General features: G+C 36.9%; 1 protein-coding gene across 1 annotated transcript; it reads right to left on the reverse strand.

Annotated features, from left to right (window-relative positions):
* Positions 1 to 4,077: 4,077 nt before the first annotated feature.
* On the reverse strand, positions 4,078 to 11,690 carry CLEC12B (C-type lectin domain family 12 member B). Its single transcript, XM_010990784.2, has 6 exons — positions 11,393 to 11,690; positions 9,459 to 9,557; positions 7,318 to 7,536; positions 6,438 to 6,592; positions 6,119 to 6,234; positions 4,078 to 4,375 (listed from the first exon to the last, which is right to left on the reverse strand). Exons 1-6 carry the CDS (start codon positions 11,481 to 11,483, stop codon positions 4,222 to 4,224), a joined length of 834 nt encoding a protein of 277 aa, XP_010989086.2. The 5' UTR covers positions 11,484 to 11,690; the 3' UTR covers positions 4,078 to 4,221.
* Positions 11,691 to 18,003: the final 6,313 nt, after the last annotated feature.

Here is an 18,003-nt window from a genome sequence, read left to right on the forward strand (position 1 = left end):
AAGGTGGCCCATTAGGATGTCTCTTGATGGTCCCCTGCTAAACGTCTACAGCTAATAGATAAGTTTAGTAGAAATGCGTTATTGTAACCAGGGGCTTAGACTCCTTAGTGATGGGTACCTTGGTCACCCTACTAGGTAAAATAGTCTAGCTGAGGATGTAGCCAAGGGTGAGTGGAATCTACAGTGAGTAGTGGAGGAGGGAGGTGATGGAAATTAGTGCAACTTCAAGACCAGTTGCAATGATGAGGAGCGTAGTTTGTCCCACTAAACTTGCTTTGGTGAGTTTCACCAAGAAAAGAAACTGAATAGAATACTGGAGGGGGTGATCAAGGAACATTTTTACATTAACCAAGCAGATCCAAGCAGCACAAGAGTAGACTGCAGCGGATATTCTGGCTTGCTGCCCAGACACTCCCTTCAAGACTGATGTGGTCACCTCCAAAGCGACTGAGAATGTTGGCTACTGACTTCTCTCAGCTGACTCTTGTTCTCGGAATTGCTCTCTGTCCAAGGGAGTCACCCCTCGCAGGGACAGCCTACTGAAATGGCTCGGCAAGGTGACAAACTGGGGTATAAAGCTCAGCCTTCTGGCTTCAAGAAGTGCAACTTTGAAGGACCAGCCTAGCTCCGGAGCTCCCCACAGGATTGGCTGAGGCCTCTGTTGCAACTGCACTGTATGGATGAACAACTACCTTTGTCCAGTGTTGCTTCCCTCACCCTCAAGAGCATTTATCATCAAAGCTTCTACACAGAAGTCTTAGAGTTTCAGAATCTATTTCCTAGGAAATCCTCTTTATTAAAAAAAAAAAACTAAAATAATTATTTTCTTGATCCATTTTATATTTCTAAGGGAATAAAAACATCCGTCACATCGTGACTCTAGTTGCTTCCTTTTTACTAAACTCTCACTGTACTCACTTATTCATTATCCATCCATTTAATAAATAAGCATGTTCTAATTGCAGAAACTATTACGCCTAAGATTATATAATAAATAATGCACCTGTGGCTTTTAGTCTGGCATGTAAGGAGGCTGGAAATTATCACTCCCATCCACACAAGAGAAAAAAAAAAAAAAACTAAAGCTACAACCCTTCTTAGATTCATCAGAGAACTAAACTTACAGGGCAAACCACTGCCCCATAAATTGAAGAGACAGACAAGAAGAAATGGAGAATAACAGCTTGCTGGAGCAGAGAGGCCCAGGAGTAAAAAATCCACAAGAGCTGGTAACGGAGCAGGAAACCCAGACTGCAGTTGACAAATTTATGGGAAGATGATTAAAGGGAGGGTCTGCAAAGATGATGACAGCTCACCTGAACAGGATCAATGAACAGAATAGGTTCTGTCAATCAAACATTTTCCAAAAACCAACTTCTGCATGAGATACTTTCTTCACCAAATACAGTATGGTTAAAAAGTATCCCCTGTCCCTTCCGGCTTCTTTGTCGGGTGGTTTGGAAGCTCTGTTTCTTTAGAGTTGGTTACTGATGCTTTACTTTGTTCCTTTGGTGGTGTCATGTTCCCTTGGTTCTTTGATATTCGCAGCCTTGAGTTGACAGATCAAATCACCTGCCCATCATGACCGTCCCAATCAATCTCCTCACTAAAGAGATGTTGGCCAAGGTCACAAAAATGAAATAGCCTACATTTGTAATTACTTCCATTCCAATTTTGACCTACCTTAACCTAATTTGGCCTGCCCAAATCAAACTCATTTTGCTAACATTGCAGAAAGAGCCATACAGTGAGTTGATGGATGTTAACTTATTGCAGAAACTATTTCACAGTGTATACATATATCAAATTATTATGTTGTACAAGTTAAACTTATATCATGTTATATGTCAATTATATCTCAATAAAGCTAGAAAACAATAAATAATAACAAAGGAAAAAAAAAAAGAAAGAGCCATCCAATTTGAAAATAATTCCAGCACTGCTGGACGTATTTGCTCAGGAAATTGGTATTGAGATTATCCATCCAAACACAGCTGAATACCTGGGCTGAGTTAATAAGAATCACCTGTGGAGTTTGTGGCACTAACAGATTCCCCAGTCATTCTGAGCCAGTAGATCAGAGACATGGCCCAGGAATTTGTATTTTTAAGGAGACTATCCATGTAACTCTTATGTGAAGGCAGTTTTGGAAACCATATAAATAATCAATGAAGAAAGAAAGGTTATCTAAGATACATACAAAACTTGACTTTTCCCCAGGAATTTTGACAGGACGTGTGTGTATGTATAACATCTCCCAGAAATTTTGACCAGAGAGAGATTGAAATTCATGGAATACACCATGTCTCATAAGCCAAGTCATCACAAAGTAAGGAGGGATGAATTACTCTGATGTAAGAGGTTGATACGTCCTCAAGAAGACCTTCGGATTTACACACCCACTGGAGGGGCTGCCAGGGAAAACACGGCAACGGCAGGGCGGCAGGGAGAGGTCTACAAACACCAGGATCTGATCAAACTCCAGAGCCACTCCAAATAGGTCAAATAGAAATAGTGTTTTTTTTTTTTTTTTTTTTTTTTTTTTTGTGACTGTGAAAATGAGTGTCCATGAGATAAGAATTAAAGGATACAAGATTCCAGGAAAAAACCCTGTAACTTCTTTTAGGGAACAAAATAACCAACAAAGATATTTTAATTATTAATAGCGGATATTTCTATGCTTAGAAATAGAGAGGAAAAAAGAAGAAATTATATTTCCCATGGGAATAAAGAAAAAACCCAATGTGTAGGAGTCAGCTGCAGAGTTCTTGACCTTCAATAAATAGTTTTATCTTTGTGAGAATGACAATGACAGTAAGCTACTAAAGAAAAATGAAAACTACAGTTGCTTTTTAAATTCACGTTTATGTAACTTGTATTTCAGTCCTGTATAAGAATCAGTCAAGCCGGTTCGTTTGGACTATGATAAAATAGTTGTCTACATTTAAAAATCTGTGCTTAAATATATCATTCATAATTCTTTTTAAATTTTCACTTCAGACTTTACTTTCTTTGTTCTAGACTTTCTGTTGGTACATATATAAAATGTTGATTAGCTCACGATTTTAAACCTTTCAAGAGTAACAGGCTACTAGATATATGTATAAAGATGTTCCTTCAAAGAAATATTGAAGTATTCTGAAATGCACCTAGCTTTGAACTTAGATCATATCAGTTTTTCCAGTAAATTCTCGATCTCTAGTCTAGCCAAATCAGTGTCACAAGTTAGTTTATCATCCCCTTTACCTTATACATAGCTGTAAAATTGTATGAGGAGACAATGAAAACCATATCTTTAACCAATATTCTCAAATTAGCAATTTCATTTCCGAAGAACTCTTGAACTCTGTGATGTTCAGCATCTAACATGCAGGGACACTGACAAACTACGTTAAAGAAAAGTTCTAAAAAACTAAAACATCATGGTTCTAATATTATAATGTCAGAGCAATTTATTAGGACTTGTCTGAAGGACACAAAATCCCAGTTATTAGGGAATAACTAATACTAATATCCAGATTAGCAAAGCAATAAACCTAACATTACTAATTAAAATAAATGAGAATTTTCACACTAAATGATGTGCTATTTCACCTAGACTACAAATTTTCTAAATTTTAAAGATTAATAAAAGATGCATTTTCATAGGGAGCTGGGGGAGGAGGAGTTCCTTCGCCCAGGCAGGCTGACACTTAGCTGGTACCCGGTGGTCCAGGTGAACCATTTGCTAAGACACTAAGACGTTTCCAAATATTTGGTACAGCGCTGCCACCCCAAGACCCCCCAGCTCTCTACATGATCCAGCAACGATCACAACAGGATCTTCTGGACCTTGTCCCATTGCTGTGGCCTGTGTTAGTTCTGGCTGTTAAGTATTGACACATCACCCTGTGCACTTGTGCATTCGTAACAATAAAGCAAGAAAAGTCGTTATTTGAGAGGAGAGGAAATTCAGTGAAACGAGTCTGAGACGGAGCAGTAAAGCCACAGAACAGCTGTTCCCGTAAGCTCTCAGTGATTTTAAGACTGAATAGCAAGCACATCAGATCAGAAGGCATCAGACGAGGAAGCAGAGAATGTTCTGCGAAGCAAGTTTATTCGCCTGAGAGTTCAAATACATAGTTACTTTTTCATCTGTTTTTTGCTCTCATGGTGTAGTTTTGGTCCTTCCTCACATAAGCTTAATCCCAAACCCCTTACTTCTTGGTGAATTTGGAGTATTTATTCATCCAAATCTCCAATCTTCACTGATGCAGCTGTCTTCTCACAAATCCAAGAAATTTCAGCGCTACAGCGGGAAATATAAATATTTCCTTTTTGAAAATAGGCACATCCTTTGGATCCATTGACCTGGGCATATTCATTAGCACTAAATCTGAAAATTAATCAATTTTAAATTAATTACGGGTGTCGCATTTGAAATTGATCATACCTCAGTGTTCTCAGTTCCCCTGACAACCAAGTATCTATATATCCGAATGTGGAGAGATTTCTGCTGCCGCCACCCATCAAAACACCTCAAGCTGGCACGTCTGAGTTTTTTATTTCAAATTAACCCTGATCCCAGATGGAAGCATTTAAGAAGATAGTCGAAATTTGGAGTTGAGAATTTGTATTCTCTCTACTAACATGGTAGAAACTACCCAATGCAGATGATATTAAAATTACTAGAGTTTCTTTACTCTGGAACTCTATGAAGAAAAACAGAAAAAATAAAATCACACTCTGTAAAAATTTATTACATTTTACTAGGTAAAAAAATATAATTTCTTGTATATTTATACATACACAGCGGGTGAAAAGAGAGTAAGACAGAGGTTAAGAGGAAATGAATGACCATGTTAGATGTGGTTTTAAAAGGTGAGAGATTGGAGGGGAGGAGGGTGTAGCTCAGGGGTAGAGCATGTGCTTAGCATGCATGAGGTCCTGGGTTCAACCCCCAGGACCTCCATTAAAATTAAACATTGTTTTTTAAAAAGTGGGAGATGGGTGTTGAGCAGAAAAACCCATGAAAAGGCCTTGGGAAATGGATGAAGATAAAGTGTACCTATGGAGAAAAAGTATAGACATGTCATTGCTATTCAAGGAATTTGCTGAGTCCCAGCTGAAGCACAGCATGACAGAAAATGAGCCATTATAATTAAGGAAACTTTGACAACATGCATTGAAAAGTAAAACAGGAGTGAGTTGAATGGATTAATAACTTGATGGGGTATGGAGGTAGAGAAAAATCTGCTACACCAGGAAAGATGCCAGTGCTCTTAAATTTCATCTAATATAAAAATACCATGCATTATATTAAATTATGACTATAATTGTATTTTCTTAATATATTTGTGATGAGGGGTGTTCCTGAAAATATTTGATTTTATAGTTAAAAGAACTTTGCAATGCTATGTTCCCCAATAAATATTTTTTTCATAACTTCAAATGGCTTCCAAAAATATAATTTTCCAAGTATTATGTATTCTTTACGTGCTTTAAAGATTTTCACCAAAACCTTGACGTGGTGGGTTTAGCTCATTTTAATTCATGAAAACCATTTGCCATATAATCTAATTGGCAAATTCCCATCACAAAATTAATTGTTAAACTAGTCTGTTTAGAATTCCATTCTGTTAGAAAATTGCTGACAGTTATTCATTTGAATGAAAATGCTAATGTATGTTCTTATGATAAACACCACCCTTCTGAATTGTAAATGCTGGAGAGACCGGAGGGCTGGGAGGCTGGGCTCAGACCTGAAATTGCCACTATGAGCTAAGTGACCTCAGGCAAGTTATTTAATCTCCCTCTGATACCGTTTTTATCTATAAAATAGGAATATAACAGTGCTTTCATCATAGAGCTGATATTTATAAAGTACTTTGAAAATAGTAAGTGTTACTTGTGCTTGTTAAATAAAGAAATTTAAACTAATAGATGGTGTTCCGTGTCTTGCCATGAGTTTATCCCACACTGCAAAGCCCTTCCAGGTAATCTTCCTTTCCATATCTTTTATTTGTAGGTTGTAGTCTTTTTTGTATCTAGACTTATAATTAAATGAATATTTACTTTCTGAGCCTTCCATTTCCCAGTATCCTTAGTTTGTTTATTTCCCCAATAGTTAGAGACTTACAAGGATGGAGCGGGGACAGAGCCGTCCTCCCAGAGCCAACGGCTGCCAGATGGATCCCATGACAATCCCAACCAGAAGAAAGGAAACTTAGGTATTGGCTGTGACTTCAGAAAATCCTGAGAGAGAAAACAGGAAAAAATGTAACATGAGAGCTACATTCCAGTTTGCAGGAGTAAGAGAGATGGGAACCCTCATCAAATTCCATCAAATTCAGTACTCAGAATGTACTGAATTCCTACTATGTGAATCAGAAGTTCCACTTATTTGCTGTGCATCATATGGGTAATTTCTATAACCAGGGCAGGACAGTCAACCAGACCTTTTCCTCCAAGCTGTCTATCTTCACCAACGTGGCGTTCTTGTCCACGCAGTTTTTTCTGCTGTTGGGCCAGGTTTTCTCCTCATTTGTTGCAAAATAATAGCAGCTGCTTTGGTACCACTGCCACGTCTTAGGACAAGGATTACATTTATGGTCTGAAAGAGAAATGCACCCAATAGCACAAACTGAACCACTCTGGAGCGGCCGGGGACTGGAAAGCAAATCATTTAATTGTACGATAGATCCTCAAAGCCACCACCCTGGAAACATATTGCTTTGGGAGCCTCTGAAAACAGAGTCACCCCGATGACACTTTAGGACAATGGTGACTGGAACTCCCTTTCCAAGGCTCAGTTTTCTGGCCTCAGAATTACTAGCTACACTTTTAACTTCTTATAACAACAGGATCACCTAAAAATAATTCATAAAGTGAGGGGCGGAAGTATCCAGGCTGGTATCACCCCAAGACGTGTCCCAAATTTGCCTCTGTGTTCTCAAAAATGTGAAAGGATTTCGTATCTTCCCTTGTCTTCTGTAAGTTCAGCACAGCATTGTTAGAAGTCATTGGTACAAATTTTGAAATCTGCACCTCTCGGGGACGGATGGAAATGTTAGCTACCTTGATTGTGGTGGTGGTTTCTTTGGTGTGTCTATCAAAATTCATCAAATTGTATGTCTGAAATATGTGTAGTTTACTGTACAGGAACCATGCCACAATAAAGGTGTTATAATTAATTAATTAATTAATTAATTAATTAATTAATTATTTAAAAAGTCATTGGTAACACAGTCTTCCACACTCCAAGGTGGTGCACGTACGTAATCAGCCTAAAGACCGGAGCAACAGGTTTGATCTGATTGGTCAGCAGGTCCTGATTACCTGAAGTGTGAGTGATTAGCTCTTGGCAGAGTTTGATGGCCATTTGTCCCTGCCTCTTCAACAGGCTGGAGATCTGTGATTGGAGAGATGCTTCCTCCGTGGGGAAGCTCCTGTGGTTGCTCAGCTGCTGGGATAAGTTATCCTGCTGTTCGTGGATGACCTTCTGAAGCTGACTCAGTTTCTCTGAATCTGAGTTAGATTCATCTGATGTCTGCAAAACTCCAAGACATAACAGGAAACAAACTCACATCTCAGAAAATACTGCTTAGAATTTTTAAGGTTTACTAGTAGCTCCTAATAATCCCGCTATCATGGAGGAAACGCACTTAATCTTCTATTTCAAATTGTTTAGTACTCATCTTTATTATTGTATTTATATTTTAATTACAATTGTACTTGTGTTAAAATAATGAATTAATAATTATTTATCAGTGAAAGTTTCACATAAGGCAATGCCAGTCATTTTTCCTTTCATATTGGTGGAGTTTTTCTTTTCTTTTTGGAGTTCATTAATGTAATTATTGCTTTTTATTTTTGTTTTTTTAATGGAGGTACTCAGGCTTGAACCCAGGACCTCGTGCATGCTAAGCATGTGCTCTACCACTGAGCTATTTCCCTCCCCCTGTAATTGTTTTAATAGGAACAGAATTCTTTGGGGCAATGAGTATCTCAAAGTATGGTCTGCAAATTACCTGCATCAGAATTACCTCGGGTATTAAAAAAAAAAAAGCAAATTTTAATGCCCTATTAGACCATTTCTGGTCCTGAATTAATAAAATCCACATTTTTTAATAAGTACTTCAAGTGATTCACCAGTACAATAAATTTAATAACCACTGCACTAAAAGTACTGCACTTTAGGAAAAAAAGTGTTCACCCTTCTATGGTGAGCCAATGAATATACATTATTATATCTTCATTCACTCTTTTAAATATACATCACTGTAGAAAATCAATTACTGATCCTCATAGTGATTGGCTAGTGCATATCTGTTATTACTGCTAGAAGATCATATTTCTTTTCAAAAGAGTAAGTTGCATCATTAGCTTCTTTGGGTCCAAATTAAGTATGTATAAATCCTAATTATCTGGGAGTTTGGAATTAGCAGATACAATCTACAATATACAGAATAGGTAAACAACAGGGTCCTACTGTAGAGCACAGGGAGCTATATTCAATAGCCTGTAATAACCTAGAATGAAAAAGAATATCTATGTATAACTGAACCAATATGCTGTCCACCAGAGAATAATATAACATTGTAACTCAACTATGCTTCAATTTAGAAAATCCTAACTGTCCATGAGATCTTAAATATATTTTAAAAAATGAAATTTAGCAGAGGAGGTGTTAATGTCACTCAGCAAATAGACTTTCTTGACTCAAGTTCCCTGAAAGTGTATGTTGTACCAACTCGCTATTCTGTACTTCAAATACATACCAGCAACCTAAAAAGTGTGTATTCTCAGGATTTTTTCTGCCTACTGTTAGTCTCAGACTCCCTGTCCTATCCGCCTCTGACTGCCCAATGATGGGTCAGAATCCAGAGAATATATGTATATTTTTTGACTATGGTGCTTGGGAGTGGACTTACATTATCATATGGAGGTGGTTCAGCTTTCTATTTACTGAGTGAGGTGGGATCAGGCAACTCTACCTCTTTGTTTGTATCTCTTTTTCCTTCACAGCAGTCAAGCTGAAGCTGCTGCTTAGAAGTTTTCTCTACGCTAGAAAGGTCTTGGGTGAGCAGATTAGCCAGTCTAGGACCAAGTCTTAGAGGTAAATGCAATGGCACGCCCTTCTTTGAAGCCACCTCCCTCAACTCCTTGTTTCTCAGCATCAGGATAATAAGTGGATGTGTGTCTAGGCAGAAAGGAGTCCCTTGATTCCAACTGATAACTAGAAAAATAAAAGTTGTCTTCATAGTCCAGTCTAGTTTGTCAAGAGAAAACCAAGTATTTAGGGCAAAATCCTCAAAATGATAAGGTATGTCCCTTCCAGGTTTACCTTGGAGACATGGGGGATGAGAGATGTAAGAGGTGGCAGAAGGTACTGAGAATTCAGGAGGCCAGCACCTATCATATAGTTTACAAATATGCTTCCTGGCCTCCCGTCTTGGGTTTGATGCCAGCACACTTACACATGATCCCCAAGGTCACCAACCCAATCAACAGCATCAGACAAAGCGCTAGCAGACCCAGGGCAGCCTGACGCCATATGGGGGATGGAGCTGGATACCCTGAAAAAAAGCCAGCAGGAGGATTAGCAAACAGAAATGCCTTCTGGTTGTCACACTTTGCGTTGTTTATTTTCCTAGTTAGCAAGCTTCCCGATACTAAAATTCGTCTCTTGCTTCTTCAGTTCTCCTACCTAGAAAATACTAAAAATAGTGCACAGTAAGGGCCCCACCATAGAGTTCCTCCATTTATTTTCTCCACCATTCTCCAGTCTTTGAAGAGCAAGAATCTCATAATTTGGGGGGTTTTGCTTTGCATCACCACACACCTTTCTTCTTCAAGATTCCTGAATTCATGAATGAGATGCTGTGGAACTTCTCCTCTGGATGATCCTGACTATGGCAGAGACACCACGTTGTTGACATTACAAACCTCCACAAGGCAGGTGTTTTGTGAATTCTGCTTTTATCTATCATGTATTTTATTTTTTCATCTCGTGGATGAGGAATTAATACTGAATGAAAGAATGAATGAACGTGCAATCTAATCTACAAAGAGCAGAATAGAGTGAAAAGCCAGAGGATAATTCTTCAAAATTTAGCAATTTTTATATATTTATTCATTTATATATATTTTATCTATATATATAAATTATATATTATATATATAGAGAGATATGTATTTATTTACATATATATATATATAATGCTTTTCATATTTACCTCTCTTTCCTATTCCTTAATTCTGGATCTAGTGGCATTTAGCCCAGTGTTTCAGAGAGATGGGAATACCATCTCCAGGTGCCCTGCCCTATGTACCACAGTCACAACTCCTTTTTTCTCAAGGATTAGACTTTTTAAAACAAAACAAAACAAAAATGTACCATCACATGCAAAGTCTATTTCTGTTCTCTTTTTGTATTTTAGCCCCCTAAACCACATACACACATGTGCTTTTAATAAAGATTTATTTTAACAAAATAAATCTATCTAATAAAAATAAATCTAAAGAGAAGAGGGACGTTTTAGGTGATCCAGGACAACAGCCTACAGTGTCAACAGGTCCTTGAAGGCAAGGGGTGTAGTCTAATGTATTAAGCTGGATTCCCGACCACAGAGACAGCTATTTCTTCTAATTTGGTACAAAGGAATGAGTGAAAGATGAGGACTGAGCCTGGACTCCACCACGCAACAATTGTATGAACTTGGTTAAATCAGTTAATGCCTTTCAGCCTCAGTTTTCTCATTAATACATTGGAGAAAGGACTAATATTATTTCATTTACTTCACAGTTATATTTTGATAAAGATATAATATAAAATACTACACAGATACTTTGTTATTATTGCTTCAGCATGACTAATTATACTGAGAACTTAACCTTGCCTTAAAAAAAGTTTCCAAATACTTATAAGACAGAAACTACACCTGTCGATTTCTGACTCACTCATCCTCCAATTTTTCTCTTCAGTTATTTATAGCTTCCAAAAAAAAAAAAAGGTCCCTCCACCTTCTCTGTTTTAGGAGACTCCCAACTGGCTTCCAAAAGAATATTTCCTTGCCTTCTCTCAAAAGGTATAAATATCAAGGACTACATTTATAAGAAGAACTCTTAGTCTCCAAACTCAATCTCTGATTGAAGGATATTCAGTCAAAATAATGCACTGTAACACAAAAAGCTTCATGAGACATAGCAGTTATCACGTCATTTTAAAAGGTCCTAGAAATCACATACTTTCTCCTCAAGTACGGGGAACGCACTTCACTGAAAGATCCCCCAACTTGGTCTCCATTTTGGAGAGTCCACACCACACCTCTCTTTAGCATCGGTCTCAAAGCCAGCACTTCAGGGCATCTAACACCTGTCCATTCTCCAAGGTCACATCTTGCTTTCCTACCTCTTTTCCTTAGGTTGTTTCCATCCCAATTATTTCCTGCTGCAACAGAATCCTGAAAGCTGAGTGTCGCGTAGGTCACTTCTTCGGACATGGCAGAAGAACGCTCTACTATAAATTTACCTAATTAATGTTTCAATATCTTCAGGCCCGGGAACAGGCTGTTCTTTTCAAGGCTGGGAGCTTTTCTATCAGCACCAAACTGACCCCAGACACATCCCACGGCCCCTCTGTAAGAACAGAATGGTGATCTGTTTTTCTGCAGAGAAAGTGAGAGATGTTAACTCTTCCCCTTAGAAATGGGGAGTTCGAGAATTGCAAATATTAACTACTATATATAAAATAGATCAAAAAAACAAATTTCTTTATATCACAGGGAACTATATTCAATGTCTTGTAGTAATCAATAGTGAAAAAGAATATGAAAATGAACATTTGTATGTTTATGTATGACTGAAGCATTATGCTGTACAACAGAAATTGACAAACTGTAACTGACTATACTTCAATAAAAAAAAAATTTTTTTTAGGTAAATTGTTAAGAACCTGTGGTGGGCAGAATAACAGTCCTTCAGAGATGTCTATGTCCTAATTCCTGGACCTATAATTATGGTAGTTAATGTGGCAAAAGGGACTTTGCAAATGTGATTAAGATTACAGATTTTTGAGATGAGGAAATTATCCTGCATCATCTGGGTGGGCCCAAGTTAATCACAGGAAAGTGGAGACTCTTTCTTCGATGTGATCAGAGACAGATGTGATGACAAAGAGAAGTCATAAAGATACAGCCTTGCAGGGGGAAGATGGAGAAGGGGTGCCGGGGCCAGGGCATAAACGCTGAAAGATGAAAAGTAGAAGAAACAGATTCTCCCACAGGGCATTCTAAAAGGGCCACAGCTACGCCTTAATTTTACCCTAGTGAGATCCATGTCAGACTTCTAACCTTACAGAGCTGGGAGACAATAAATGAGTGCTGTTTAAGCTGCTATTTTTGTGTAATTGGGCAATGCAGCAAATCCGGAACTCACAAAATATTTAGGGGCTCTCCGTGAGGAAATGGACTAAGGAATCATTTGTAAAGGTTTCCTTTAGGGTAAGGAGGAGATGAGGTAACTGCACTCAGGAAGAGAACGTGGTGTGGGCTCTTGTTTTCAGGTGGTTGGGGGAATGATTCAAAACCTCCCAAAGTCCATCTCTGTGTGAAGATTATCTTAGTCAAATGTCCTCAGAATGAATTGCAACCACTTCACGGGTGGGGACGAATTTCCAATGGACTGCAGAAATGCAACATAATAATAATTCTTCAGTAACATTTTTGCGTAATCTCTAAATACATAAATGTACATATATTTTTTGTTAGTGTTTTTTTTCCCCCCAAACTGATCATGTGCTCAGTCCAAAAAAAAAAAAAATGTGTGGAAGCTCTGGAGTCATAATCAGCTAAACTCCACTGCCAAACGTGCAGAAATGAGTAATAAATTTATGTTTATGTTTCTATTCTAGGTAAATTGGATAAAGGCAGAAATCTTTGGTATGAGCAAAAGTTAAATCAAATAGGTGATTACAAAAAATGAGAACTGAAGGATTTTTTTCTGTCTTTGTTCTCGTCTTTCACTTTTACCAAATTTTGCAGATTATGTTTTCATTTTCACTTGCCTGACTCTTTCACATACCTTAAAGTTCCCTAAAAAAGTACTGAATGTCTTACTATCTTATATGAAATAATGCTCAGGTAAAATAATGATGAAGAATCTCATTAGGTTTCTAATTATTTCTGTAAGAAAGAAGACTGACCGTACTTCCTACACACTGTCTTTATTATGACCCTAAAATGCTATTATTATCTGTAATTAGTTGATAATTTTATTTAGAAATTGTTGTCTGTACTACTCCTTCTTAAAAATTTCCAGCATCTCTGTAGCTCAGTTTATCAGATTACACTATCAAATAACACACCTTGTTGCAATCATCAACCAAATTCCGGGACATTTCTCCTCATTTCTTTACCATTTTTTCAACTGTCTTAAATCTCTTTGTTCACCTCCTTTCCCATCATGATTATCAGTGATTTCAGTATTCGTGTAGATGATAGTTGCAATACCCTGGGCTCTCAGGTGCTGGATTTACCTCCAATAACCTTGACCTCACCCTCAAATCAACCACCCACTACGGTGATCATGCATTAAAGCTATGCTGTCCATTATTGTAATTGCTAGCCAATGTGACGATTTAAACTTACATGAATTTAAATTAAAAATTAATTTTCTCAGTCACACTAGTCATACTTCAAGTGCTTGATAACCCACAGGTGGCTGGCTATTGGCTATGGACCTGGACAGCACAAATACATAACATTTCCATTATCACAGAAAATTCTACTGGATGGTGCTCACTAGAGTCTGGACAATTTCATTACCAGTATGAGCATCTCCTCGACTATCTCAGCTTTAGATTTCTACTCTCTAACCTCCAACCTTTTTCTTCCCAGTCCAGATTCTACTTTGATGCTCACTGGGATATCAAATTCAGTGACCATGGCACTGTTCATTGTCATAAATCCCTCATGTCTCATTTCCTATTTTACCTGGCTTAGACCATTTCTCGGGGTTAATTATAATAATAGCTTCTGTACATTCAGCTACAAATCCAATGCTTATTCCTTCATTCATCATACGTATCTGAAAAATGCAGCCTGTTAAATAAACTCTACCTGCTCTATAACTGCATACAAGTAGTTGAATGTGACCTTATTAACTGGCCTTATTTTACATTTTTGAATGATAACTTGCCAGCACTCTTACTAACCAATCTATTCTGTGAATCCACTAATTTCCAATTTCTTTTCCTTTTTCAAGTCTCAAATTTCTTCTCTCTTTCTTCAAATTCAATTAATAATCTAGCTTCTTATCTTGAGAAAATTTCCTCTGCTCCACTGACTAAATATACAAAAAAAAACCATTTTACATCTATATGTAAAGTAATATAATTTTCAACCATTTTCTACATACTCAAAAAAAAAAAAAAACCCCACAACAATGTAAACTGACTAAACTTCAATAATAAAAAAGAAAATAATTCTATATACTCTTACCTATGGTTAGTCTCCATCTAACATTAGAATCCATTCCATCTACTTATTCAAACATTCTTAACTTCTAAATTTCTCTCTTTTTATCTCTAAAATCCTCATTTTTTTTTATCTCTAATGGTTCACTTACCTTAACCCACAAACATGATGTAATATCTTCATTAAAAAATAAGCACAAAATTTTTGTTTACTGCTCCCCCCACAACTCCCCCCCCAACACACCCTATTACTCCATTTCTTTAATTCTCTTAGCAGCAAAGGTGTTCAAAGGTTGTCTGTACCTACTGGCTCTTCCTACTTTTTTTTTAAATTTGAGGTATAATCAGTTGCAATGTGTCAATTTCTTCCTGCATTTCCTGAGCCCACTTTAATCAGGCTTTTCCCCTTACTATTTCTATTCACCATTTACCTCCACATTTAATGCATCCGATGCCTATTTCTCAGGATTCATTTAACTCAACTACAAACAGCATTTGACATAACTAATTATTCCCTTTAACTTAAAATTCTTCTTCAGAATACTCTGCTCTCTAGGACACGATTATCTCGGTTTCCTTTTGCTTCACTATCTAATCTTCCATCAGATTTGCAGATCCTTCCTCGTCTGACTGCAAAATGCTGCTGAGCCCCAGAGTCCAGTCTTTGACCCTCTGTCTTCTTCTGTTTATACTCATCCCTGGATGAGTCTTCTAGATTTAGGGCTTCAAGTCACAGCCATACATAGATGGCCTCCAAAGATGCATATTCACTCCAGGATTTGATCACCAGGCTCACGTCTGAATGGAGACTTGGCGTATTGATTTAATATGTTACAGAATTTTCAGACTTAACACATCAAAAAAAAAAAAATGAACAGCCCCTTTCTACTCATTTCACTGTACACTTCTCCATTTCAGTAAATGGAAACTTCATACTTATCATCAGCCCAAAACTTAGAGTCACCTTTGACTTCCCTTGCTGCTTTCTCATGAATAAAATCCATCAGAAAATACTGTTCATTGCAGAAAATAAGGGAATACAGGTATTAAACATGGAAGTATTGTTCACCTGGGATACATGAAGAGATAATGAGTTTACTTGATGGGAAGTTGTAGTCTCACTCCGTTTTCTTCAGTGACTATTCCATTTCCACATTCTATGCCTGTTTCAGAGCACACTTTTAAAGGGGTCTGTATTGGATACTATTCAGACAATGGGCAGCATAGGAATAAATTTAAAGTTATTTACAAAAAGGAATGGAAAAAAAATAAAAATTAAATCCAGGGGTATCAAAGACCTAACGAAAAGATAAAAGCAGAAGGAAGAATATGGCCACAAGGAGGAGCCATAGGATGAGTGTAAGAAAATTTATTTTGAAATGTATATTCATCCAATCAGGATAATAAAATATCCAGATTAAAATAAAGGGTTATGGAGAAAGACTGATTGATTCAAATCCTGAATCAACATTCTCTTGTCTAGCAACTTTTGACAAGCCACTTAACTTCTGTGCCTTATTTTTCTTGTTAGTTAAATTGGCATAAGTATAACACCTAACACAAAGGCAATTAATATAAGTATATAGAAACAATAATAAATGGTATCACTATTATTATATCAGAATTAAGCTTAAGTTATTCTGGATGCTCTTAAAAGTGGGAACTTCTGCAAAGCAAAGGAAACCATCAATAAAATGACAACTTTTTGAATGCGAGAAAATATTTGCAAAATATTTATGATGGATAAGGGGTTAATAGCCAAAATATGTAAACAACTCATACAACTGAATATAAAAAAAAAAAAGCCCCAAACCCTGATTTTTAAAAAGGCAGAAGACTTGAATAGACATTTTCCAAACAAGATACACTGATGGCTAACAGGCACGTGGAAAGATGCTCAACATCACTACTCACCAGAGAAATGCACATCAAAACCACGATGATATATCACCTCACACTTTCCAGAACGGCTATCATCAAAAAAAAATAAAAAAAAAAAAAAACGCAAATAACAAATGTTGACGAGGATATGGAGAAAGGGGAGCACTTGTACACTGGTGGTGTAAATTGGTGCAGCCACTAGGGAAAACAATATGGAGATTCCTCAAAAAATTAAAAATAGAACTACCACACGATCCAACATTTCCACCCCTGGATCTATATCTGAAGAAAACAAAAACATTAATTCATCCTCTAGCCATCATTGTATACTGATCAGTCTTATCCATAGCACTTTACATTCCACTAGTTCTCTTTGGTTTGCATTGATTCCTTGCCATTGTGAGCATAGCGTGTTTTACTGGTTCTTCAGCTCTATGCATAGATAATGGAGTCTGGACAATACCTAAATTTGAAAGACATCATTGTTCAGTGGAAGGAACTTGGAAACTAGGTAGACAGTGATGCTTCTTACAAAAAATATGATCACCATATGATTCAACAATCCCCCTCTTGGGCATATATCTCGAGGAATCTCTAATTTGAAATGATACATGCACCCCAGTGTTTATTGCAGTGCTTTGGAAGCAACCTAAATGTCTATTGCAGATGACTGGATAAAGAACTTTGGTGTATATATATATATATATATATATATATATATATACACACACATACACACACACACACACATACACATATACATATACATACAATGGAATGCTACTCAGCCATAAAAAAGAATAAAATAATGCCATTTGCAACAGCACAGATGGACCTGGAGATCGTCATTCTAAGTGAAGTAAGCCAGAAAGAGAAAGAAAAATACCATATGATATCACTTATATGCTGAATGTAAAAAAAAAAAAAGGCACAAAAGTCCTAGTGTCTAGCATGGGGAATTAAATTCAATAACTTGCAATAGCCTATAATGAAAAAGAATATGAAAAGGAACATATATATATATACATATATATATGTATATATCTATATATAAAAAACTGAATCACTGGGCTGTACACCAGAAACTAACACAACATTGTAAATCAACTATATGTCAATTAAAAAAAATAAGAAACAGAAAACAAAAAGCATGATCATAGAAAAGCCCCCAAATTAAACTCCTCTTCCTACATGTGCAATATTAGGATTAAAATGCCCACTGTACATACATTCATTCATTCCTCATTCAGCAAATATCTATTGAGTGCTGTTTGTTAGTCACTATTTTAGAGCCATGGAATACATTCTTGTGGGGACACACGACAAAAATGTATGTACCTAAGACTTGATGTGTGTCCAACAGTGATAAGTGCAATGAAAAAGCATGAGGCAAGAAAGACAGACGATGAGACTGGAGAGTGGTAGGGTGGGAAGGTTGTTCTAAACACTAAAAGGTAAAGGTTAGAGAGCTAAAATCTAAGACTCCGTGCTCCCCAAGGGCCAGGACCATGACTTTCTCCATGAATGCTCACCACTAATTTCAGTGCCTGACACATAATTAAATTAATAAAATACCTGATTTAAAATAAAAGAGACAATTTATGTAATACTATCTCAATCTCCAAAATAGTAAACAAAGGTTCTCATTCCAAATCCAAACTCATCAG

Source organism: Camelus dromedarius, chromosome 25, assembly GCF_036321535.1.
Source record: "Camelus dromedarius isolate mCamDro1 chromosome 25, mCamDro1.pat, whole genome shotgun sequence".
Taxonomy (NCBI): Eukaryota; Metazoa; Chordata; class Mammalia; order Artiodactyla; family Camelidae; genus Camelus; species Camelus dromedarius.

Coding starts and splice junctions, on each gene's coding strand:
- CLEC12B (XM_010990784.2), bottom strand. CDS start 11,483: ATGTCCGAAGAAGTGACCTACGCGACACTCAGCTTTCAGGATTCTGTT. Junction 9,558..11,392: donor AAACAACCTAAGGAAAAGAG/GTAGGAAAGCAA, acceptor GCTTTTTTTCAG/GGTATCCAGCTCCATCCCCC. Junction 6,235..6,437: donor TAGACAGCTTGGAGGAAAAG/GTCTGGTTGACT, acceptor TTTCTCTCTCAG/GATTTTCTGAAGTCACAGCC.